The sequence below is a fragment of the Dendrobium catenatum genome, unplaced genomic scaffold (assembly GCF_001605985.2).
Source record: "Dendrobium catenatum unplaced genomic scaffold, ASM160598v2 fragScaff_scaffold_1557, whole genome shotgun sequence".
In the NCBI taxonomy this organism is placed as follows: Eukaryota; Viridiplantae; Streptophyta; class Magnoliopsida; order Asparagales; family Orchidaceae; genus Dendrobium; species Dendrobium catenatum.
The window spans coordinates 5,603,812-5,631,535 of NW_021320019.1; the positions used below are offsets into that span (position 1 = coordinate 5,603,812).

The 27,724-nt window shown below is 34.0% G+C and overlaps 2 protein-coding genes across 5 annotated transcripts; both read right to left on the minus strand.

Annotated features, from left to right (window-relative positions):
* Window positions 1–3,355: 3,355 nt before the first annotated feature.
* Window positions 3,356–20,941, minus strand: LOC110102725 (ras GTPase-activating protein-binding protein 2). 4 transcript variants are annotated; one of them, XM_020831182.2, is made up of 11 exons: window positions 20,814–20,941; window positions 15,624–15,666; window positions 8,433–8,473; window positions 8,194–8,331; window positions 7,628–7,931; window positions 7,202–7,446; window positions 6,802–7,000; window positions 6,581–6,702; window positions 6,435–6,500; window positions 5,130–5,193; window positions 3,356–3,925 (listed from the first exon to the last, which is right to left on the minus strand). In XM_020831182.2, the coding sequence occupies exons 3-11, from the start codon at window positions 8,469–8,471 to the stop codon at window positions 3,657–3,659; spliced, it is 1,446 nt and encodes a 481-aa protein (XP_020686841.1). In that variant the 5' UTR covers window positions 8,472–8,473; window positions 15,624–15,666; window positions 20,814–20,941; the 3' UTR covers window positions 3,356–3,656. The 4 variants fall into 4 exon arrangements, with proteins under 4 accessions (XP_020686841.1, XP_020686842.1, XP_028556459.1 ...); XM_020831183.2 differs by lacking the exon at window positions 15,624–15,666 and having other exon boundaries at window positions 20,814–20,938; XM_028700626.1 differs by lacking the exons at window positions 15,624–15,666; window positions 20,814–20,941 and adding an exon at window positions 20,331–20,369.
* Window positions 20,942–23,495: 2,554 nt separating this feature from the next.
* Window positions 23,496–27,372, minus strand: LOC110102743 (60S ribosomal protein L13a-4). Its single transcript, XM_020831201.2, has 4 exons — window positions 27,101–27,372; window positions 26,882–26,998; window positions 26,691–26,778; window positions 23,496–23,854 (listed from the first exon to the last, which is right to left on the minus strand). Exons 1-4 carry the CDS (start codon window positions 27,370–27,372, stop codon window positions 23,711–23,713), a joined length of 621 nt encoding a protein of 206 aa, XP_020686860.1. The 3' UTR covers window positions 23,496–23,710.
* Between the last annotated feature and the right edge of the window lie 352 nt (window positions 27,373–27,724).

Consider the following 27,724-nt stretch of genomic DNA (forward strand, 5'->3'; position numbering starts at 1 on the left):
ATACAAATTTCATCTAACAAAAAGAAAATTAAAAATCTTAAATTCATTTTTTAACCAATAATGTGGTCACTAAAAGTGATTCATGTAAGTACTCAATAAAAATAAAATGTAACAAATTAAAGAAATATTTTTTTTTTACATATAATAATAATAATATGCATAATATGTTGAATAACACATTTTTTTTCTTTTATTTTACCAAAATAAATATTACAAATTTCACTCTTAATTAAAAAAAATATACTCTTGTGAATAAAAAATTTACCCTCTTTCATCCATAATGTAAATAAGATAATTCTTTTTCTAAATTTATACAAAAATATACTCTTGTAAGGGATCAATTTGTAAAATAAAATTAATTTTAGAAAAATAGATTACATTTCCTTTTTCTAATTAAAAATAAATAAAGAAATTTTAGGCCCTCCTTTTTTAATGAGGCAGACAGACCAACTTGTTGCGGGCCCCACAGCACACTCCCACTTGCTGGGTCTTTGTACAATGGATGATAAATCGCCACGTGTCAACAATGTCACGTGCCTTTGCGGCCCGCAACAGCAAAATCGCGGCGCCAACTTGATAGAAGATTTACACGTGTTGCTCGCCGACAGGACCGGCCTAGGAAGACAAGGGCCCACAAATAACGTCATCGCATCCCATACATCATATATCTAAATAAAGTGGATGACAGCCACGTGTCAACGAAGACAAAATCCGTTATGGTCCCCACATACTTCATCATTTATAGTAAAATATACATTTTTTTTGAGACATTTGGTTTAGGGGTGCACAACTTGGATCTGATCAGAAAAAATTTTGGTTCGAATTAACTCGTTTGAAAAACAGATCAGAATCGGGTTGACCCAACAACGAACCGTTTAACTTGGATCCCACACGACCTAATCGAGTTTTGCTAGGTGTGAGCTCCTGCGGGTGCGGCCCTGCCTAGCAGTCCTGATGCTCTTGCCTCTCGAGTCTCATGCTGGAGCTCCGTCGGCTCAGGTAAACTGGTCAAGCCTTCCTCACTCTGACTATGTTGTTCGCCGACTCTGCCGATCAGCATGAATCCTTGGTTAAACCCCGCCTAAATCCGACTCCACCGGCAAGCCCTATGCGTGATGACGTGACTCAGCATTCAACAATTGCACTCGCGGGTTTGCAGGTCGGGTCAGATCAACCCGGCAACTCCTGTCAGTCAAGTCCGGGTTAGAAATTCAAACCCCTTTAGCTATAAGTGTCGGGTCAACCCGTTTTTACCTATCTCAAGTCAGGTTCGATCCGAATCCGACACGTTGACCCGAATTGACACCTCTAATTTGGGTCACTTAAATCAAATTCATACACATCACAACTCTTAATTGATAATCAAAGCTACCAAACAACAAACTAAAGTGAGCTACATTTATAGAAAAATGAGAGTTTATATGCCCAATATTTTTTCGTCTTCAAATTAAAAAACTAGTAGAATTTGAATAAACATATTAAGGTATTAAATTGGACCTATTTTTTTGTGCTTTGTTCTATGGCGATTTTTGTTCAAAAATTATTTGATAGAGGTATAAGCTTCAATGTTATATTTTCGTCTCTGGCGCTGAAGTTAGTGATAATATAAATTTGCCAAAGTTTTCAGGAATGAGATTAGATATGTTTTAATGTCATTCTAACATTAATTGAAAAATGTTTTCATGTGATTGAGCATTGTTCAAAGCTAGTTTGTATTTTGAAATATTGGGTCTATTGTTTAGATTGATGGTGAAATAGATGGAGATATTATTAGTAGAATTCAAGTTGAATGGTTGAAGTGGAAGAATGCATCGAGCTTGTTTTGTCACACTCCAGAATATTTTCATATTTTTTAAGAAAAAATTATTTCGCATGTTTGAATTATTACATGTTATGTGATATAAAAGTCCTCAAACTTAAGGAAAATTTCTATAAGATTTAGACCTACAATGCTTTATGGTGCAAAATGTTGCCCATTAAAAGAGAAGCATAATGTTGTTAAGTGTTGCAAAGATGAGCATGCAAAGATGAGGATGCTCAGGTGGATGAGTGACTTTACTCTTAGAGATGATACAAAATGAGTATATATATGAAAATGTAGGAGTAATTCCAATGAAAGATAAGATCAGAGAGAGTAACCTTAGATGATTTTATCTCATAAAATAACAACATTTTGATAACCCAATTAGGAAAATATATGTATTAGATTTGACTTATGTTTAGAAAAATAAAGATAGCCTAAAAAATCTTTGTTATAACATATTAAAATTGAAATTTATTTATTCAATTTAGATGAGAATTTGACTCTTAACATAACACATTTAAATTTTCTTATGCATGCAGATGCATATTATGTTAACATATAAAGCTCGGGGAATAACAGAAAATTATGAGGCATTTTGTGCCATCAAGCACAATCCAATAGAAAATCCATCAGGAAACCATAAAAACAATTTTTCCAATTAAAAATATGTGAAATTATCCAAATTGTATTATATTGATGCTTCATCTAAAAGAAATAATGCATTGAAAGACGCGCCTAAATAAATAACATTTGATTTGTTTTGATTATTAACATTTTGCAAAAACAAGTTCTAATATCATTAAAATATTTTGAGGAGAAAATTTCAAAGAATAAAAAATATTAAAATTCTAATATCATTAAAAACTTAAATGTTTAAAGAATATTTTATAATCATAAGAATCCTATGAAAATTTTGAAAAGTATCACTAAGATAACCAAAAGGACACTCAAATATATAAACATCAATGCATATTTAGAGCTAGGAGCAAGAGTTAGGAGTGAAGCCTATACATGGCTTTGCCTAAGTCGCCACTTGGACCACTATTGGTCAAATATCATACAACGTCGATGCATGTCATCTACACGTCAATGCAAATAATGGAGACTAACATCACCGCACATCATTACCGATAAGTCAAATGCTTATTTTCAACATCAATGTCAATACACATCAACACCAACAATGTTAGTGCACGCCAAAAAATCATTATTAACATGAACTACAACATTTTCAATAAGATCGACGAATTCCTTTCACACTAACATCATCAACCCCAAAACACCTCTAACAAGTTTGATGCATGCCATCAATATCAATGTCCGCTAATGTCCCTGCTAACAAAGCTAACTTCCATTATCAACATCAACACTAATGCTCATACCCGACATGAACATCAAAAGCTTATGTTGTACACCTCATTTACTTGTCTCATCTATTCTATATAAAACTACCAAGCAGACTACCAATAACCTCTCATTAAAATTTTCATCATATAAATAATCCTTCACAACTTATGTCTAGTATATTATATCAATCTCTCCCTCAAAAGAAAAAAAAAACATGATTTGTAATCAATAAATTTACAAAGATGATTTAGTAACAAATGCTGGAAAACAAAAAAGAAAAAGCAAAACCAACCTAAACTGAGTTTTTTTTCTTTTTTTTTTCATAAACAATGACATAAATTCTTGTACCAGGCAAAAATGACGGATTTCTGAACCACAAACTTCAACAGCTAACCTCACTAAAAGAGTATATTGCTCTCCAAAGACTAAAAGAGGACAAAGAATTAAGCCATTGTCATTTCCAGTCCACATAGAATGGATAAGTCTCTCTAATAATAATTACCTGTTAAGCTGAAACAGCAGTTTGATTTGCTATGGCAGGACGGAATATCCTGCCATTTCCATTCTGGAAGGGCCTCTGCTGAAAGCCATTGATCGGACGGCCAAGACCGCCACGGCCGCGACCCGAATACTCACTTCTGTTGCGAAATTCAGGTCTGCCATAGCCCTGGTTGCCTCCATAGCCTCCCCGACCTCTGAAATTATCATTCCGGTAGCCTCCTCTTCCTGCTAGATACCTCCCCCTCCCACCATTGGTAACTACGCCGTTCACCACTGAGAATTTAAAATCAATACAAGGCATGTTAACATTAATAGAATTTTGTTACTAGTGACAATTTCATTCAGGTCCATCACAGGATTTAGAGACTGACATAGACAAAGAAAAATTTGGTGTTTAAGTGGTTTATAAGCTATTGCTCCTTGTTATGAAGGTAAAATGTCTGAACTAATAAGAAAGGTAACATTCAAATGCATAGCAAGAGCAGCAAATGTTAACAGTAAGTGGAGGCATAAGGAGTTTCAGAACACACAATATAAACTATGACCTATCATAAGAGGAACGATGACCACATGACACTATGTTAGACCGGTCCATTGGACTGGTCCAACCGGTCCGCACGGGACCGGCCCAGTGCAACAAAGGTGGGATCTCCGCCTCCTGCCTAGATCGGGCGATCCAAACGCTCAAATTGAGCAATTTAGGAATGATTTTGGAGGGATTTGGGAGGGAATTTTGAATGTAGGGACTGTTTAGAAATTTCATTTTGAATTGTATGCATTAAATAATTTGTTTTCCTATGGTTATGGCATCTTGAATTTGGCTGAAATGTGAGATCACTTAGATTTAGGTTTTCTTTTGAGCTCTAGTGGCATCTAGAGATTTGAGTGAGATCGATCCTCCTCTCGAATTGAGAATCAATTGTATCTTGTTATTTTCCGCTTCTATTTCATCAAATAATACAAATTATATACTGCTTTCATGGTTTTGTGCGGATTTTTGTGAAGAAGCTCGCTGTTTTTCGAAGATTGATAGGAAATACTCGAGATCATCAAGTAATTTCCTATCACACTACTAACAATTTTTGTTCTCCGACTATCTAATCTCCAAACAACTTATAAATAAGTTTAACCAACAGTTTAACTGTAAGGTTAAAACACAATGCAAAAATTAGAATGCGCCTACAAGGTTGCAGGTAGAACAAACTTCAAGAAGAAACAAACTGAAGTATGACATTTCTAGCATATAATAACAAGAAAAGTAAGCGGCATTAGCAAAATAATTACGAAAAAAGGAAAGTGTGACAATCTTTTACAGTTAGTTGCAAATTAAATGAAGGCTGTCGCGACACTTTCTTAAGCCAACTGCAGCAGGGATTATAGGCCAATTACTTCGCCAAAAAAGAAACAACAAAAGCAATGAAGACAATCACTTCCATAGTACAGTACACAAAGAAATTGTAAGGTCGTATAGACTTGCCTCGTGTTGTAGTCCTCTTCTCCTCAACGAAAGCTTGACGACCTCCAATAGTGATGGGAGAAGACTGAAAAATTGTAGCCATAATACAAATATTATTAGCAGTACTATTTTTGATGCACCAATGGCTATCTGCATCATTCTTTCAGCATGTAAGCATATTCAGAAACAAGCAAATAAATTAAATAAATAAAAACTAAAGCATTATTCATAATGACAACCTTAGTTAATTAGCACATAGATCCAACCAAAATAAAGTTGCCAGCAGCATATAGGAAAACCAACAAGGTTTTGAAAAACTGTGACAGTAGCATTTAAGAAAAAGACATCAAATCAATCATTACTGTCATCATTAGCCTTACCCAAACATTAGTGTGGTTCGATGTTTTAAACCAATTCTTCAACTTAGCAAATCCTTTGAACTTCAACTAACGTAAAGTTTGGTAAATTAATTCTCTGACACTAATTTTATCTACTCATTAAATAAGTATATTTTCCATATATATATATATATATATATATATATATATATATAAGTCCAAATCACCGAATTTTCAATTCAATAGAAGTGACTCCATTAGTCCCTACAACTTAATCTTAAATTTATCCTTCAGATTGTCACACACCAATCTTAATATTCTTATTTCTACCACATAAAATTTTGATAACAATGAATTTTTTAATGTCCAACATTTGGACCCTGCATCCAACCAAGGAAAAATGCCACACATTTTTTTTTTAATAAATATCAATTATTGTCGTGGTAAAAAAACTGAGATTTCTTATAGCCCATAATGTTGAATAAACGGGTCGAAACAGCAAATTTCAATGCCCCAAACTACACATCAGTATGTGCTTAGATTCCAATGCTGCCCATAAAGGTCAAATAATAACTTATCAGTAACAAAGTATCTGTTTTCAACAAGAGTTTAGAAATGGAAGTTCACTCACCATGGAACAAGAATTCAAATAATAAGTACAAATTGACAAGTAACATAAATAGGAAAGGTATAAGATAAAAAACAGTGAAGGCTGGAGAAAAATCCAGCCGAGAGAGGCAGTCTTTAGGAGCTTTGGGAAACCAAGAGAACGCTTCACTTTTCTTCAGATTTTCCAGCAGTATCAAAATATTTTGCATGATTAAGATGCAAACGACAGAATAACATGAAATAATCGAAATATAAGCATTACATTATTCCAAATTTGAATAGAGAGCTTCAACGTGACTCATGCAATGAACAATCAGCAAAGGCCAAAACCAAACTTACTGAAATCCTAAGAAAAATTGCGAGGGAATAAGTTGATTACCTTGATTGCCGCTTGCATGGAATCCAACGATTCAAACTCAACAAAGCCAAAACAAAACCGTTCCACCTGAAAGACAGATACCATGAAAAGATATATCAACTGAGCTGAAATCATTGCATATTGCAACAACAAAAAAAAGAGCAAACCTTGTGGTTTCTAACTTGGACACCACCAGGTCTGATTGGTCCAAATTTCTTAAACTCCACCTCAACCTCTTCAGGTGTTGTGCTCAAGGGTAAATTTCTAATATATATGGAATGTCCCTCAACTGCTAGTAACAAAAAGAAAGTGAAAACAAAAACAAAAAGAGAATAGTGGCAATATTCTGAAAAACGTGGAGTCTAAGAATTATGGTTATAAGCATTACCATCATTTGAATTGTTTTCAGGAACATTGTCAACAGTACTAACTGTGGTTTCAGATGTAATGGAAGGCTTCGAGGAAGGAGTAGGGTGTTTGTCAGGGTTTACTGCGTCAACTTTTGGAGCTGCTTTTGGCAAGGAAACTTTTGGTTTAGAAACAGTAGAATTCAGCGTTGATGATTTGCTGACCTTGTAAACCTTGACCTGTAGACCATTTAACACAATGGAGTAGGTTTCAGAATCATTTCCACAATGTGTACTGTTTCTGACTTGTAAATTATAATTAAAATAAAAATCATTCTAGCAATACATGTGAAGCTGTAGAAAATCATTCCCGTTATATAAGACGATCATTCCCTTTCATATTCAAAATGTATTCACATAGCAACTGTTTCATTTACTCACAATGGATGCATAAGACTTCTTAGGCTCATCCTCTTGAGAGACAGAAACAGCAACTTCAGAAACTGGTTGGTCATCAGATTGACCCACATGGACCTCTGGATCTGCAGCAACCACAATTGATGCTTCTGGAGGATCATGTTCCACAGGTTTAATAACTTCCTCACCATTATCAATATCTTCCACAGCGTGCAAAGTTTCGAGTTCAACTGAAGTGGCCACTTGAGGCTCCTGAACCAAGGTTGGCTCTAGCAAAACAATAGAATAAACATACATAAATTCTCAAAAAAAAAAAAAAAAAAAAAAAAAAAAAAAAAAAAAAAAAAAAAAAAAAAAAAAAAAAAGAAGAGAGAACAGAATGATACGAGTAAAATATTTGCATAGAAAAAAGGGGCTGAAATAAAAAGGCAATTAGCGCATGAGTGATACCTAGTTCGGGGGTCAAAGCTTCTGCTGAATCACCATTTGCCCCATTAACTATAACTTGATTCGCACCCCTTGCTTGGCTTGGGTCCACGAATCTAAAAATATCATTTAGGACAACATAACCACCTTTCTCCTGTGGAGCTAGGAAAAATGACTGGATAAATTTGCGCCTGACATTATCCCTTCCTGTCAAGGAACCAGTCACAACAACCAGTACACCATCCTTGTATGATGCCTGAGAGTCTGCAGACTCTATCTCTGCAGTATAGTCACTGAAATCCATTGACAAAACCTTGTCGTTGATGTCCTGCTCCAGTGCAAACGAAAGCAGAATAAGCATTCATCGAAAAATCTATGTACAACTTCAAAGAAAATAAAGAAAAGAGTACGGCTCTACTTCGTTTAATGTAAGAACTCACAACTTCTAAATAAATTCATAACTAAAATAAGTACTTGTTATCCATTAAGCATCATTTTTGCCATTATCATATTGCAAAGCATGTGTGTGTGTAGAAACATATACTCCTAACAAACAAACTAATAAGGAGAAAATAAAGGAACATTCATACTTGCATTGTTGTCACCGATGTCATCATCCCATTTGAATCCGGACGACTCAAGATGCTTGAATCCTGATAAAATCTATGTACCTGATCAGGAGATTTATGAAGAACAAAATAATATTGTTGAACAAAGGCACCCCCAACCTGCATAAGCATTTTTTTAAATAATTATCAATCAAAAAAATTCATGACTCTTAATCATGTAGCAGCTTCTGTGTTGAGACAAATCAAAATGTGTAATTTACCACTTGCGGACTTGGTTGAGCTGCAGCTGGCAATGCCATATCTGCAATTAAACAAGATAATCAGTATCAACAAGAAAATAAAACCCTAAAAATATATGAAATGGTTTTTCTGTTCCAAGTTCATCATTGCAATAAAAGCAAGATTTTAAAAAATACATGTAACAAAAGAATTCATAACCACCATAAGTATATCTGATACCAATGGCCGAGGAATCATTAAGATTTAATACGAAATATAACTGAAGCATTTCTTTTTAAGAAAAACAAATAGAATATCATAATCATTAGTCAATCATATCCCAACTATTTGGTATTTACTACATGAATCTTTATATTATACTCATTCCTAATTAGTGTTGACTGAGGAATTAAACAAATTCTTCGCAATTTTTTTTTATTTCCATATCCAAAAAATTATTTCAATTACCTTATCTTCAATGTATATCACTCTAATTGTTCACATAATACAATCACGTCAACTCAAAAAAATTCTCACCCAACTATTATATAAGAGTGTTTAAATTTTGACTTTCAGGAGGCATAATGGATTAGACAAAATATTAAGATTTCACCATTATAGAAGACTTTATATTTCTAGTTAGAGGTATTGCATGGGCGCAAAGCTCCATAGTTAATTATTCCTCCCGATTCCTCTGGATTTCAAGAAAAAATTTTAGATTAAAGCTAGTTTATAAGCTCTATGATGATTTCTTATGATGGCTTCTTATTGGTACAGGCCAAGAGTGATTTGGATTAGGGAAAGAAAGATATTTTGCTATTGGCTCAAAGTGGATAGTGGATTAATGATGACAAGCACAAATAATATATCATGATTTCTTCATCTTTTGTCAGCATGGACATGGGATGTTAAGAACCTTGGTATTACTTACCAATAGCCAAAATGCCCATCATAAGGGTTGAAATTATCTTTGAGTATTTTACTTTGTAATGAAAAGCTTAATTTTGATGGTGAACAACCCACCATAAGAGTTGAAATTTTTAAATAAGGAGCAATTACTAGTATTATTTTATTTCAAAAAATTATAAAAGGCTAGCATAATTGGGCTTGTTAGAAAACACTATTATTATTGAATGGGAGACCACCATACATAACAATCCTTTCGCTTGTTAGTGAGGAAGATTGGCAACAAATTGTCACCCCAACTCAAACAACCATCTTTATTGAAATCAAACTTAAGTTGGTGAACTGGTTATCCTCTCTCTTTTTCAACTTGATTTGCAAAATCTTCAAAAGCTTCGTCCTCGGTAGCTATCAAAGTTTTCTAACTTGTTAAAGAAATTGAAAATCGAGGGATAAACATCATAAGAACCCCAATTTCATAGCATTAGAACTAAGAGATATAATGTATAAGGAACATTAATAGCAGAGAACTTTCTAGACCCCTCTAATAATGGACCCTACTTGTAATGCTAAATTAGTGTAAAAGTGGGCATGACTTTGATGTAGGAACGGGGGGGGTTCTTCCCCCTTTTTCTTTCTCTGAGGCCCTTCGGTTTCCCCTTGTTGGCTCCTCTTCCCATGACTAATTCCTCCCCTTTTTTGGCTGCCTGTTCTGATTCATGAGCCCATTCCTTCCCCCTTGACTTCCTGTTCTGTTCCCTTTACCTGCATGTTTTTCCCTGTCTGGTTGCCTGTTCTGGTTCCCCTAGCTGCCTTTTTCGATTTTCTATGTGGCTCTTTGAGTGTTGTTTCTGGAAAGCCTTTTGGCCTTCTATTTCCCATAATTTAATAGGTTTAATTAGTGGTTATGGTGGCTGTTTGGCGGCACCCTTTTCCCCAATATATATGAAGTGTTTTGTGAATTAAAAAAAGAGAGTTTATGGAGAGATTATGTGGTATTTTTGGAAGCTAAAAACCCGAGGGTTTCTTCTCTCTTTGGAAAAGCTTACGAGCTTGTTCCATTCTTCTCTTCTTCTTCTAGAAAAGCTTGCGAGCTTGTCCTCTCCTTCGTCTCGGCTTCTAACCTCTTTCTTCTCTCCTCAAGTTTGACACCGCCTGTATCTTTCTTCTCGACGAATGAAATGCAAGATTAGGTTTTTATTATATAAGTTTGTAATTTTCATTTCAAGTTGTCAAAGTTATGATGTGTCTTTCGATTTAAAGTTGTAAACGACCTTTTATTCTATAAACGGTGTATTTTTTTAGTATTTTCTTACTTCTTAGGAAATCTTGTAATATGCTTGCAAAATTTGGGGTCTTCCTGATTTCTTGCTTGCATCAATTTGGTATCAGAGCCTAGGTTGGTAAATCCTAAGTTTATGAGTCGTGCTGTCATTTGAGTCTTGGTGTCATGAGAGTTATTAAGTTTTTGGTTATTGTAAGTTTTCATATGTTTTGAGTCTAAATGTATAGTCCATACAATCATCCTTCAGAAGCCTCATGTCAAGATTCGAATGAGTCCCAAAGAAAATTTGACCCTGTCAAATTTAAAAATCAACCACCTATTCAGGATGTGAAGATGGCAACTGTAGAAGGGATTCCATCGCAAGGAAATTCTACAAATCCCCTACAAAATGAGTTGTATAAAATTCAATATCAAATATACTTGTGTACGAAGAAATTCGAGAAGATTAAAAAATTTTTGCAAGCCCAATTTAGGCAAGAAAGAGAGATGATTCAGAAAAAAATATACAGCTATGACTCAAGAGCTTGATGCGGCACCTTCGTCTCGTTAGGAACATACTCAAGTAATCTCATCAGGAGATGAGGATTCTCAACCAGGGGAGAATTGATGTAGGTAAATGGGGGTCGAAATATTTTGGTTTTTAATTTTGGTGAGTTTGTTTTTTTCCTCTTATAAAAATCAACTCATATTTGTCTTTAGGACTACCTTTTTGAGTATTTTCTTACTTCTTAGGAAATCTTGTAATATGCTTGCAAAAATTGTGGTCTTCCTAATTTCTAGCTTGCACCATACTTGTACCCAATTAATCTCAGAATCATAGCTCGAAGGGCTGGAATCATGGTTTTAAAAACTGGACTGGACCGGCCGGTTCAACCGTGAACCGGCTGGCAGGTCGGTTTTATTATCCCTTATAACCGACTTCGAATCGAATCGGACAAAAACCATCCAACTGGCCGATCAAACCGGGAACTGGCGCTGATTTTAACGAACCGTCCGGCTAAAAAAAAGGCAGATGTGAGTCGTTTATTTAGATCCAGCGGCTAATGAGTAAACGCAGAAAAGAAAAAAAACCTAATAACTTTCAATTCCCTCTAGACTGCAATTCATTTCGCTTGCTCCTTGTGTCCCGTTCGTCTCTAGCAGCCCGTCTCCAACATAATCATCAAAGTCGTTCGCGAACTCGACAACGACATCATCCTGGTCGTCTGAGGCGTCATCCTTACTTTTTCTCCTCGTATTAACCATGGATGTAAGTTTTTTTAAACCCTAAAATCTTTTATTCTTATCAAATCTTTGGTTTTCTGCTGAATAGATTATAGATTGTTAGATCTGACCAAAAAAAAATTAAAATGTGACGAAGGCTGATCACGTTGTTTCTATTTTCATTCTCGATATAGGGTTTGATGCAAAGCATAAATAAATGAAAGTTATTTTTTCTTTCCTTTGAACTCATTATTGCCTTTAAGCTTTCAGATGAATCATGTTAAATTACTCATTTACTTGCCTTTATGATCATGTTGTTTCGACTTTCATTTTCAATATAGGGCTTTGATGCAGAGCATAAATGCCTAAAGTTTTATTTGGATATTTTTTGCAGGGTGTTAATACACAAATGAGATTTCAACCACGTCTCGGTCGATATCTTGCAGCTGCGGCAAAGAACTATGGTTTCAACTATGAATTGCTGGTACTCATCATTGAACTGAGGTATGCATTCGTTTGTATTATATGTTTACTTATTAGTTTATATTTTATTGATTTTGTTGTAGTATTATTAATTTGTTTTGAGTTGTTACATATGCTTAATGAAAGCCAAAATAGTGGCATATGAATCATAGGATGTTAAATGGACATAGAGATGAAGCTAATTTATTAAATTTTTAATAATATTATTATTTATTACGTCATCCGATCCAACCCCGGTTGGACCGGTCGAACCGTGAATCTCTGCTTTGTCTGGTTCGTTGTCCGATCCGATTTTTACAACCATGGCTGGAATAATCTTAATTTGACGAGCAAAAACCCAAGGTTACACATTTTTCTTAATTTTAAAGACTTGATGGGTTGGCATATAAATTGACATGACAGATGTCTACACTAATTTGGTATAAAACATTCATTGAGTACTTGAAATTGAAGAACAATTAAGGCTTCCTAAAAACTCAATCCGCCTAAAAAAATGATTAATAAGAGGTATAGCGTAAAGAAATATTTGGTTGTTGACTACAAAGTTGATACATTAAAAATTTGTCCAAGTGGGCGATTAATTTAAATTATGTAACCAAAACTTTCTCCAATCAATATAAATATGAATAAGATTCCTATTTATCATGATTTAAAAAGGCGTTTGATGCGCTCCTCACCATAAAGAGTATAAAAACCACCTTAAGGCTTACCCTTTATGGTCAAGTGAGGTTTATAGTTTTTTCTACCTGAGACATGTCTCGAGGTTTTTGATGTAACACCTCGTATTAATACATAATACAAGTTAAAAAAAAAAATCTACAATATAACTAACATAACTTATAGCATGATTTAAAATTTCATGTTAGAATTGCAAGAGTCGAGCAATAGAGAGTGAGATAATTGTTTGTAAATGAGTAGGTTGTGATTATGAATGAGATGATTCATGATTACAATGTAGGGGTGTCAATATTTGACACGACCCGAAAAATTTCGGATTTGGATCAACCCGTTTATCAAATGGGTCGGGTTCGGGTCCAAAAATATGACATGTTTCTAAATCGGGTCGGGTTCGGGTTAACCCGGCAACCCAAAGTTGACCCTAGTTTGAGTTCGCTAGCCAGCTTTTCATGCCACGTATGCACGTCACACACCCGTGGGGAGTTGATCTCGCCCAATCTAGCATCCGCACATCACGCGCCCAGCAACCCCAACTGCCTAGCCCTCCCCCTGTCCGCCTTCACCACGTGACCACGCCGCAGTGCCATCACGCGGCCAGCAGAGCCAGGCAGGCCAGCCACTCATGCGACACGCCCACACGAGTTTCGCCCAACCCATCAAGCTCCTCGCCTAACTCGCATATGCTAAGCCCTAGCCTGTCACGGGTGCCTCGGCATGGTCACCCCATGCCTTGCCTAATCAGCCTTCACGCTTCACCACGACGTCTGATGTCATGAACCCAACCATTTAACAAAATTCAAAAAATAGTGGGTTGGGTAGTGTCGGGTCAACCTGGTAATCGGTGCGGGTCGGGTTAGGGTCAACCCATTTAAACCCGGGTCAATCAGAGTTCGACCCCTGAACCTGACCTACGGACCCATTTTGACACCCCTATTACAATGTGTATCATGATCCAAGGTGTATTTCAAGTTTTTAGTGAGTTCTTATGTTGAATTTATTTTTATACTCATTATAGATTAATATTCAAGTCAGGTTTTTTTCCTTCTTACATGATTTTTGTGATTTATGATGATGATCGAACTTAATATGACGATGTTTAAGATAAAACATCTCAATCCTCAATTTCAACATCTTTAAACCATGCTATTCGTTGCAAATATTGGATTGATATCTTCAAAGAAATGATCATCTTTTGTAAAGATTATAGGATCGTTTGTTGACTTTTAAAGAGCTTGAAATTAATTTTGTCTCCAAATAATTCCTTGTCACTATAATATAAATAGAATCTTGGATATAAGAGTTTGGCACTACAATATAACATAACAAGAAGCAAACAAAGAAAACAAAGGAAGAGAGAGAGTGAGGTGGAGTCATTGGAGACAAAAAAAGGATAGAGTATTTGGGAAAGGGGGAATTCGAGGAAGAGGTGCTACTATTTCCAATTCTAGCAAGAGAAGGTCTCATCAAGGCTGGGAGAACTTTCTCATTTGGACTTTCTCCATATCCAGCTCTAATCTTTGCAACGTCTTGTTCTCTCTCAACTATTGTCATGGACATAATGGTATTTGTCATTCCCTCTAATTTTGTTATAATGGGCAAGATGTTCATATACTACTTTTAAAGTTTACAAAATACTTCAATCTCTACGTAGCCATGGACAGATAAATCTCATCTACGAACATAAACTTATGTGTCTTGAGTTCGTTTTCTCTTTATCGTATGATTTTTTGCTTGAAGCTTTAATTATATCCTAATGAAATTGATGCCTAATTGCAAGTATATAAATTTTTTTTCACCACTTGTCAAATACACTTCAAAGGCACCAATCCATGTTAAATTAAAAATATAAAGCATCACTCTTAAGCTTAAATATGAAAAATAAAATAAAATCATTCTTATGTCATTCTAATTTACTAAACATAAGGGAAGTAGCATAATACCTCAAAATATGGATGAACATATTTTACCTTTGCAACCTCATAAATGGTTGTAATAGTTTCTTTTTATGCTTACAAGGTATGCTAACTTTATCTATAATCCTTATAGAAGGCATCTACAAATCGAAAACCCATTGTCACACTAATTAAAGGCCTAAACATAAATAAGTCCAACTATGATGGCTTTATTTATGTCAGATCAGTGGCCATACCTCACATCACAATTGAATGGCTAGGGTCATATCTATCATTATTATCAACAAAACTAGTGGAAGTACAATCTTGACAATGATGATGTTACGAGAAGAGAACCAATCATATACACTAGAAGAAATTTAAGAAGAGTAAGATAGAACTCAAATTTGTATATGTATGACAGGAAAGATATCAATAGGGAAGAAAAAAGCTGCAAACATTAGATAACTAAAAGAAATAAGCCAATGTAAAAAGCTTTTTGGTGTGTAAAATCAATGTTGAAATATAACAAAATCCAACTAAATTATGGGTCTAACCAAATTTTAATTATTTAAAAAAAAAAAATCAAACTTCGGGCAACTAATTGAGCGATTTGAATTGAGCCATCACCTCATCTAGAAGTAGATCTAACTTACCAATAAGGTCGAGTCTTGTAGTTCAACGAGCCTAAAAACATACCCATAAAAGAAATGCTAACAGGGATAATTAAAAGCACTACATAAATAAAAATGCACACATGTAGAGATGTTAAGTTGAAATTTAATTACTAGTATGTTTATTGTTTCTTTCTGCAAATCCTGTTAATCACACCTGCACAAAGATCCAATTAAACTATTCAAGCACATGTATTTTGCATGGTTACAAAGAACAAGAAAATTTACCAAATTCAGGACCATAATATAGCAAACGAAACAATATGATGTCTTCATCTAGCATTACCACAAACACAACCATATAATTATGAAACAATTCAAACTTCAAAGAAAAAAAATGCACAAAGTATGAAACTCCCACCAATGTGGATCTAGAGAGAGTTAATTTATGTAGTCTCATAAAAGAAGATTCATTAAGGGAAAAAACCTCATAAATAAGGATTTACTAAATAGTGGGCTCTAGCATACAAAGTTTTATGCTCTGAAATATATAAAAGAAACAGACACATTAGCAGAAGGACATTAAGATGTTTCTTTCTATATAGAATGAAAATAAAAGCAGATATTAAGGCTATGAAATAATTCATTATTTATATGGAAGCTAAACATTGTTGACAATGAAATAAAGGAACTTCAAACAGAAAAAAGAAAAAAATGAAAAACAATGATACTCGTTAAGGGAAAGAGAAGCGCTTGCATGAAACAAAAGGCACAGAGCACCTGCATCCTTGCACAAATAACCAGACAAAATAGGAGTTTGAAATTTATAGCAAATCAGCCAGCAGACTGACTGTTGGAAAAAAAAGTTGAAAACAGGCTCAAATGGCAAGTTCATCAAGAGAAACTCAGTTTAATGACTAATTAACTGTATTATACTTTGAAAAATCATAAGAATAAATAAATGGAGAAACTGAGTAAGTACTTCCAGAATGGACATTAAAGATCAGCAGGTTCAAAATCATTTCAACGTAAATGTTTATTTCGATTGTTTTCTCAAGAAATTTGATGTTGTTTTCCACCATGCAACAATATTTTCAATGTCCTTGAGCAAATAGACATCCAGACAACCATCAGAGACGCATTCTAACACAAAGAATGCAACCATGGAAATGTATAAATAAGCCTAAACTATTTTTAGTATGCTATAATAGGGTTAGATTTTTAATCTGTACAACTTTTTTTTTATTGATCCTAACGTTTACATCATCATTAGCTTTATCCTAACCATTCAGAGTGCGCTTTATGAATTCTCATTTTATATTCATTGATGGTGAGGGATGCCTGAGTATTAAACATATTAATTGCAAATCATTTTGAACAACTTCTACTAATACAATATTATGTCTAAACATTTTCCTTCATACTCCAATATTTTCCTACCTAATAAATGTATGTTCTACCCTTGCTAGCACATATTCAATCCACTTGTAAGAACCTTAATTTCATAATTAATTGATGCTTAATTTGTAGTTAGACCCTTATTTGAACTAATTTTAGGCTAAGTAGTTTGCCAAGTATTCTAAATTTCTAATGGATACACATGCATAATTTCCTGTTGGTTGGGTAGTAAGATCTTTCATACCCATGTTATGGGTAGTTGACCTACGTTACTCAATAGTAGCACTCACTAGAGTGGTTGTACTCATTGTCGAGAAGTGGTATCCAATTAATGTCTTGACTTTAAAGACTTCATAGTTGCCAATGGAGTGACCTATTCCATATGTCAAGTAGCTTAGTAGTGTCGTCCTTTGTGGTCGGCGTGTGATCACCTTCCTTTGATGACTTATTATAAGAAGCGACCTGGTGCAGCAACAACTTGCCTCCATGGGAGCTAAAGATGCCATAGCTATAAGGAGATATTGGAATAAAGCATGAGTAATGGATTCTATTCATTGGAGGCAACAACTTGCGAGGGGAGCCTAATGAGTTCTTCTTCAGCGCTTTCTATCTACACCTTGTGGTGGGGACGATTCTAACTCATTAGATGTCATTCGTGCTGGGGTTTATTGCCTAATTAATTCTTAAAAAGTAGCTATTTCCACATGAATAACTTGTCAGAAACTTAATATTCGATATATTACAGAATGGATGGAATGCATGATTAGTATTGTTCTATTTTTATTGATTATATTAAGTTGTTTATGGACTAACTCCTTGATCATGTTGTCTGTTTTATTACAAGCTATTTCCCACGGAGTATATCCCTGATCCCTCCCAGTTCTTTCACATGCAAAAAACAGATGTTATCAAGGGTATGGTAAGGTGAGAAGGTAGCTGCCGTGCAGAGATTTGTTGATTAGTTTGGCATCTAAGTGGTGCTTGTTGAGCGAACTTCTTAGTTAAATAAAATACACTTCTCATGTTGATTTCACAGCAATTTGTCTTCATGTATCTAAAACTTTCTACAAAGAGGTTCCTTCTACTTTACCTTGGCATTAAATTAAAAAAATGTCTTATAAAAAATGTTTAACATGTTTAATAAGCTATATTTACTTGTTATGCAATGTATGATGCCAAGCTTGTCCTTAAACATTATTGATGCATCTTGGAGCATGCTCTATACTTAGATAGTGAAGCTTGAGTGGCTACAAGCTTTGTCAAAAGGTTGGCATCAAAGTGCACGGTGTTGGAGTTCTATTTAGTCGAGGTGACTATTTGGCATTTGCTACCCAATTTCTCAGACCGAGTTGGCTCATTGAACTTGAATTCTCAAGCGATTGAAGCAATGTCAATGCAACTCAATTCAGTTTCAAACCCTATAATTGAATTTGGGCCATGATAAAATGGTATGAGAGCTAAAAAAAAAAATGGTATGAGAGCTAGTCCTCCTCTATGCCATCCCAAATTCAAAAAGGGTGAGCAAATGACGGCAAGAGTGTAGCAATGATAGAGGACAAGGACAAGGTGCGACTCTTAATATTCTTCAAAGATGCAAGTGGAGGAGGAATGAAATAAATCATACAATCTAAAATGGCAAAAAGTTATTTAGGATTGTTCATTTTGGTATCTATTAGTATAATTGTTAGATTAGACCTTTTAGCAAACATTAGTTGAAGAGCACAAGTAATTTAAAGAATCACACGAGTCAAAAAAAGGTCAATCTACATTACATACAAAAAAAGAAAAAAAAAAGTAAGAGAATATTTAAGAGGGATCATTCCCGCTCATTGAAGGCTCGTCACCATCCCATGAATATGAGTTTGAAGTTGTGCATTTGGATCGCTCTACAACGATGGAATGAGAGGGTGCTGCTATGCCGCCACAGGAAATGCAATTTGAACACAACAGAAGAGTTCTCTCCACCACGATAGATCGTCAAATCAACCGCAGCCACCGTCTTTTGCCTATTTCGTTTTATTCCTTGAACCGGAAAATGCACATACTAACTTGATTACCATGAGAATGGTGCAAATGTTTGATGTTTTTTATAGATGACGCATTAAAATCTCAAATTCTAATGATGAAATTTTAATAAGATAAGAATGAAACAAAAAAATTTGAACCTAAACTTTCTTTAAATTCTAACTTATTTGATTCTTAATTGTGCAATTAAACCCTTCATCAAACCGCCAAGTATTCTAGTCAGTAGATCCTAGTAGATTTTCTGTTAGCTAATAGGTTGATCTATACGCCAGTCATCATTTTTTTCCCTCTTGTCGTATATAAATTTCCCTTCATTGTTTTTTCCACATTCTAACCAACGTGATCAGCAAGTTTGCTACAAACATCCTTTTGCTTGACAGTAGCTTGTTCACTAGCAGAAAAGAATAGCAACAACGACACCAACAGCAAGGCATCAATAAAACATTCGTAGTAAGGAAATAGAGTAATTGTCAAAAGCAATCCAGCTACAACTTTATCAAACAAAAATGATTTGCACTACAATATCTAAAGAGAGAACTTGAGATTTACACTACAGCAGGTAGAATTACCAATTAAAGAACAATTAAAAAGGCCAAAGAAAAAATGAAAAAACTGCATCACATGGATCAAAAGATCTAGTATTACATCTAATGTGACTGGAATAAGAAAGCTATTGTGTTGTTTACTAAGGTCATCTCTGGCAGCAGCAAGCAAAGAAAATTTGGTGAGCGGAAAGATAGTTTGTAAGCGGCATAATTGGACTGCAAATCAACAAACCCATATAACATGGTGAGGATCTCCATCTTATTTATCTAGTTGTAAGGTTGTGTAGAAATTAAAAAAGAAAAAGTAGGAAAAAAATTTTGTTCAGCTAAACTAAACATGAATGACCTTGTCTTCGAGTATTAGAAACTAACTAATTTTGATTGGCTAATCTAAACATTAATGTTCTTGCCGTCAAGTATTAAAATCATAGAAGCAAAACAAAAGAAACCTTTGTGCTATTTAGCAAAAGAAAAACTAAAATAAGCTATACAAGATCTTCCTATTTTTATTTCAAAGTATTTCAAAGTAATAACTACGTCATCAGATTCTACCATGCAAACGTATCTCAAAAACATTTAAGATACTTCAATATATCAGGCAGGATGGAAAATTAAGCCTTCATTACATGATCCCTAAACTGAAACGGGACAAAAAACTACAAACACTTGATTTCGTCAATCACTCATCTAAAGTCAAATCAGCATAAAAGAAAATCACATAAAATGAAACTGTGAATCCATCAGCTGCAATTAAACCGACACACAGTCACATATCATTACGCTGTCAATTAAAAAAAATTATGACATTAAAGACTCCAATATAAGTCCTTTATCGCAATAAAAGCACTTCTACGTACAAAACAACAAAAACTTTAAAAAGCATAAGCACTTGAATTAAAAATGACATCAGAACCTAACTCGGCATTGGAGATCTTGCGCCAGAACATAAAACCTGGCATAAACAATATAGAATCTCAAATCCCACAATATCATACTTATGAAAAAGCTCGAAAAATGAATAAACCCTAATATCAAACTGTAGGCCTAGGAAGTAAAGATAAACCCTAAACCCCTGAACAAGCACAGATAATCCAAGGGGTTAAACAACCTAACGAATCCCTAACCAATCGATAAAAAAATTTACTAACACAAGCCGGAAACCCAAACACATCGCCCAAAAGCCAGCTACCATATACGTCAACAAGGGAAGAAAAACGGACTTTTGGACTACCATCCAAAGATCAAGATCGACGGATAAGAGCTAAAACACAACAAAAAAGACGAACGTAGCTCGGAGACGAAACGCAACACTTGAAAGGGTGAATGGGGCAAACGATTCAAACCAGCTTCTAAAATAACATCAGATCGAAGAAAAATGCGGTGAGAAGAGTCTCACCCTCACAACGGCAATGGCGACGCGGACCTGGGCTCCCCTTCGGAGATACCGCAACAGCTCTCGGAGCAAGAGCGGCACGGAGAGAAGAAGAAGAGGCGAAGCGAGGAAGAAGGAGAAGAGACTTCGGTGCTTCTTAAAAAAGGGAGGGTTTTTAAGAGTTTAGAAAAAAGTTTCGCTGTTTCCTGCCCAGCTGGATCCTATGCAAGTACAGATATTACATAGCGAAATCTCCTCCGTTTAATTACTTTAGAATGCGGTCGGGAGAAAATTGAGGTTTTAATGAGGAAAATCTTAGCTGTTTAAAATAGATTGGACGGCTGAGATACGAAGATACGTTTATATGGGTTGGTAACATGAGGATTGATGCGACTAAGATGTCATTTTAAATTTTTAATTAAAATTAAGTTATCTTTAGGTGGGAATATATGACTCTTTTTTTATTTTATTTATCATTACATTTGAAATTATAGAATATGCACATTAACTATTTTATTGGATAAATATACTAAAAAAAATTTAAGGGTCAATATAACCTCGCTTTTTTGGGAAATTATTCTATACTGACGTAGAGCGCCGAGATCAACCAAAATGTCTACGTCATCTCCTGATGGGTACATAGCTCCGTAATTCTCGGTACTGCGCCTTAGTACTACTCAGTATTGTGGCTCAGTACTGTTGACATGGCGCATTCTAGCTAGACTCCGAACGATGATAAAAATATAAAATTTTGGATAATAAGAAAAATAATCAGCTAAATATATTTTAGATTACTAAGAAAAAAAAAAAACTAACATAATAGGAAGGGGCAAATAAAGTCTTTAAGTACCCAAAAAGAATATAAAGCATAAACTATAGCCCATATGATGGTTCTTAAGTTTTAAATAAGAAATAAAATTTAATTAATCTTTACCATTAACTTAATTATATTAGCTTAAATAAAATACATTAAAAACAATATCAATTATTCTAATTAAAATTTATAATTTTGGCATGATAATAATGAATAATTTTCATGTTGATCTTTATTGATTTAATATTTAAACAAATTAATATAATGTTTTAATTGATTTTGCTAAAGCAAAATTTGAATAAAAAACAAAAGCAAAAATAAAAATAGTTAAAATCACAAACTTGTGGGAAATGCCGAATTAATTAAATCAAGCCTTGAATTTCAAATTTGACCCACAAATATATATTTTTTTAATTTCAATAATTTCTTAATTTCGACCATTTCAAAATTGTTGAGTATTATAATAAAATCAAATATTAAATTAATAGCATGCAAGTCCTTATTATTTTATAAAATTAAATGTACCTTGAAAATTACAGCACAATAAACTATAGTTATTTTACCCATAGAAGCCTGCATATCATTTTCCATATGTTTTGAAGTTAGTAGTGTAATCTAGTCTAGTCTAGTTCATGCTTAATCGAGCTAAGTTCGTTTAATTTATAATGAGCTTGAGCTAACACGAGTGAAAAATATGAGATTCAAGCTCAATAAAAATGATCGAGATTGACTTCTTTTGAGATTTGATATATTATTTTGAACCCCAAAATTAAACTAATATAACCATCAATGTTATAATCAATATTAATCAAGCCAGCTCAACGAGCTGAGTCACGTTAAGTTTGAGCTCAAACTCGTACAATACATGAGCTTGAATTTAAATTCAAATTTAATTAATGAGATTCAACACATTGCTACAAAAGTTTTTAAGCTATAAGCAAATGACAAATTCAATTGTTTTTTTTTTTTTTTTTTAAATAGGATGGGATATAAATAAGCAACATATGAAGAGAATTTAACCATCTCTACAATAATTATATATATTTATTTTTTTAATACAGCATATAATACAACAAAAAATACTATGTAATTCGAAAATTATAAATTTACAAAACTAACCGCCAACTACCTTCATTTACAATAATTACGAGAAATTATTGTGTGTAGCTCTTGCGTGGATTCCAATGAAATCAAGCCACTTGGCTTATACACACCCTATATTTTGTATACGGGTGTGTACATGCCGATAAATTATTCTGTGCGGAAATCAGACAGAACGTCATAAGGAGATCAACTAGAATGTCCCACGTCAATGGTGCCGAGCTGCGGTATCGAGCGCAAGAGTGCTGTGATGTATTTTGATTGATCTCCGAACAAAATTTGACGTCCGCACAGAATAAATAGTCGTATAAGCCACGCAGCTTGATTTCATTGGAATCTAAAGGCAAAGCTTCATCTAGGCTACGCACATAATACTTTTCTCATACAACCAACAACATACCAAAAAAATCTAAACATACATTTTTATATCATGCTAAATTCTCAACGAGTTGACAGTGCACAGAGACACATAAATAGAAAATATTTGAATGATAGGCCTGCCATTTTCCCTATTATCATATAAGTCCAATGAAGCATCCCTCAAATTTGCTGCACTTTTATTACATTTTTTAGGTGCTTTTGCAAAAAGACAGTAAAAAGACAACAAATATTTAATATTTATTAAATAATTAAATATTTATTGCGCTTTTACAAAATGTCAAAAAAATGGTAGTAAAAACGCATTCATTATTGAATATTTACTGACCTTTCGCAAAAGCGCAATTCTCTCCATTTGGTGTAGGCACAGAATAATTTCTCCCTCTCACAACCATGAAAAACCAAACCAAACATAACGCAAAAGAATGTGAGAACCTTCATTAGAATGGTTCGATAAGGAAAATTCTAATTGTTTGATCTAAAAATAGATAAAATTTGTTGAGCTCAAACAGAAAACAAACGCAGGTACAGACGCTCATTAAAGAAGCTAAGGATATGGAATGGTTCAATAAACAAAGTTTCATTTAACATAACTGACAAAACTGGAATCCAGTAGAAAGAACTCTATTCAATACTTGATTGGGGCTAGGATTTCAAGTTCAGAACCGAGTTTCTCTTCAGCTGTTTTCTCAGCCTTGAGCCGCAGCTTTCCCAACTGCTTCTTCCTCTCGTATGCAACCTTTGCCCGCTGCTTCCTCTTCTCTTCCAACTCCTAATTTCAATACATAGGAAAATTTATTCTACAATGATTAGAAGTAAATTACTAAATTTTAATCAAAAATATGTTCAGCATTAATGTGTTAAGCTTGAATCATATGTGATTTATACAACTAGAGATTTTATTAAAAGCCTACAAGCACTTCTCCAAGACTTCGTTTGGGATGGCTTTCTTATTGCTTTCTAAAGCTTCGTTTGGGACGGCTTTCTTACTATTTCTTAAAGCAGTTTTTTAGTTTAAAAAATAGAAAATTTTTACTTGAAAGCTGTTTTAAAAAGCAGTAAGAAAGCCATCCCAAATGAAGCTTAAAGCTGCTTGATAATACAAAATTTTCTAGTTTAAAATTTTTTTTACTAAAAGCTGTTTAAAAAAACAGTAAAAAAAACTTTCCAAATGAAGCCTAAATCTTTGAGCTCCTCTAAGTGAAATATGGCATTTTATTCAGATTTTATACCGTAGTTTTCAACAATCATTAAGAGGGAAGTTGAACCACTAAAAAGAAGAACAGCTTCTACTTCAAAGAATAAAGAAAATGACTTAGATTGAGTAGGAGTTCTATAGTTGCAGAGTGCAAATAAACATCCAAGAGAAATCTCAGTTACTAGAAGCAAACAAGTTCAAAATGCTGGGATCAGTAAGCCAAAGTAGACACTGAAAGTCATGTCCAGATAAGAGTCTTTCATAATATCAAATGTATAAGAAAATATAAAGATATCAAATATAAAATATAACTAAAATGTGCATCAATTGGGAAATTTCACCTGTTGTGAATCAGGCCGATCTGAATCGGTACAGTTTGGAAAGATAAATCCCCATTTACCAATATGAAATAACTCAAAACCAATAAACCAAATATCCTCCTTAGATTATCTTGTAAGTGATGACAAGGCTCTAGACAGAGAAAATGAAGATGGCAAAGAGTAAAGCTCGAGCTACTCCAAAAGATTTTTAAAAGAAATACAAGATAACAAGAACACCCTTTCCTAATCTCTTGGATTTTACTGTTTACCTCATGTAACCAAAATTCCGTATATTAATAAAATGAAAGAATATGATTCAGATTACATATAATCACCTAGTATTCAACTAAGGGATAATTAATTTCCTAAGTTAGAAGTTTGCAAATTACAAAGTTGACCTTATGTGCTTGTTTTTTTGTGCATCTCTTAGTTGTGCATTAAAAAATCCTAGATTAAAATTTGGACCATTGTTTAGCCATTTGAGGAATTTTTAAATATCATCATAAGCTGAATTCAAAATATTTAAGCTCAGTTTAACAAATTCTCATTCATTCCTATGATAAACTGTAAATACAAAAATTAGTCAAGTTTCTTTGAAGAAATGTAAATCTACATTTTTTCTTTATTCTTTTAAATTATTTATATCAAGCAACTTTCTACTGCATCTTTATTATTCATTATATAAGTCCTGACCATCTAAATCAATTTTAAACAGAGTTTGTCAAAGTAATAATCACCACAAAACCTTGAGATTTCAGAGGGAAAACCACAAGCGCATGTGAAGTTGCAAAAATACACTAATAAGGTAAAATCCATTAAGAAAACTAGCATCATCATCATCAACACAACAACAATAAGCATTTATCTCACTATGTTGGTATGCTACACGAATCATTTTTCTCCATTGTGCCCTATTAAAAATTAAATTCTCATTTAAATCTAATAAAAAAAGGTCATTTCTAATATTTTCTAACCAAGTCTTTTTAGGCCTACCTCTACCTTTCTTAACATAAGTCAAATCTAATACATCTATTTTCCTAACCGGGTCATCAGAATGTTGTTGTTTTAAGTGAAAAACCATCTAAGGCGACTCTCTCTAATCTTATCTTCCCCTGGAGCTACTCCAACCTTTTCACGTATATGATTATTTCGCACCACACATTGCACACTAGTAAAACTTAACAAATGCGTTGGCTATGTTTGGTTCGCAACTTTCATAATATTAAAAATTAAATCAATACAACTTTCCACTGCTATAACCAGTTGCTGCTGAGTCCATGTAAAACGTCCAATAAGTTTTGAATTCATTTACTTGTTATCATTTTTAATCCTCTTACCTAAAAGATAGTTTGTTTTTTTACATGCTTAAATTATGCATGTGATCACAATATTTTCTAATTTAAACTAAATATTTGTAATGCAGAGAGTGAAATAATATAATTGTAAACAAGATATCAAAATGAAGTGAAATAAATTCTTTGGATGATACACAATACGCATTGAGAAGTGGAGATAAAAGAATAAAGTTTTGGACTTTAAACTAGAGGGTCCAAAGAACATAAGCAATATGTTACAATTATTGGAAATCATGAGAAATAGGTAGACATGATGATATAAGTTAATTTCAAAGATGTTATTGCAAATGTGGATATAGAACCAAAGCAGGCAGGCGGGAGACAAATATTCCTAAGGCTACAAGTATGATTATAGCATAACGAAAATAGCTAACGTAAAAAAGAGGGATTTACATACATACTACTTTATTTCATGTTATTTATATATCTAACACCTAAAACTTTAATGTTACATGACTGCCACAGATAGAACAAATATGGATGCATTGAATGAAATATTAAAGTTTATAGGGTGGTATGGGTGATAAGAATGAAATATATGAGTGATATATTTGATATTAAAATTTTATATGAGTGGTAGGAATGTAATATTAAAATTTGAGATGTTAAATATGTAAATAGCATGAAATAAAGTGATATGTATGTAAATCTAAAAAAAAAAACAATCATTATGCAATCAATATATCAAAAGCCAAAATTAAAAAAGAACTTCAAATATAAGGTATTTAATCTCACCTTGATGGTATCATAGTAGCCCCATCCGACTTCACTAGAAAGCTTACCCAAAAGGCAGTACTTGTGACCTGCTTGGAGCCTCAAAACCCTACGAGCAACCATTATCACAGAAAAAAGCTCCCCAGGTTAATTTTAACATCAACAAATCAATTATAGCATAGAAAACAAACAACTTCATCTGAATATCTCACTTCAGTGCATCAGGGATCACCATCCGCTTCTTCTTGTCATAAGGCGGAGGTATACCTTCGTAGGCCTTGAGCCTCGCCAAAGCTGCAGCTCCTCTCTTAGTCTTATGCGGAATCATCCTACACAAAACGAAAAAAAAATTATTTTTTCCACGCAAGAAACCAAAAAGAAAAAATAATGAATTCAACAAAATGGAACAGAAAAACAAGTGTGAGATTCACCCGCGGATAGTGCGCCATAGGATCTTAGCTGGGGCGCGGAAGTGGATCGGTCCATGCGAAGGCTTAGTGTTCATGCGCTTGCGGAGGAATCGCAAAAACTTCATCTTCTGCCTAACGAGTCCTCCTGACATGCAAATCTCCTCGCAGCGGACGACCACGATGTGCTGTCCATTGAGGAGCTCTTTCGCAATTATAGAAGCAAGGCGACCGAGCATGTGGTGGCGCGCATCCACCACGATGTGCCGCTTGCTGATTGCAGATCCGGATACCATTTGTTCTTAGCTTTACCCTTCTGCTTTCTCTCCGTGTCCGTCGAGACCGACGCTAGGGTTAGGGTTTCTACTACGTAATAGAGCCGCCCCTCACTGAAGAAACAGCGCGTTTGTTCTTGGGATTTATAGTGGCTGGTTTGGGTACCTTAGCGGGTTGGGTTGGGTTGGAAGCAGATGTGCCGGTTTGGTCTTTGCTTAGATTATTTTTGTTGAAAAATGAATGGAGAAATGATTCTTATATAATGCTATTATTATTAATAAAAAATTTATTTCATATTTTATTGGAATAAAATATTTATAATTATATAAATTTATTCATTTTAATTGTTATATATATATATATATATATATA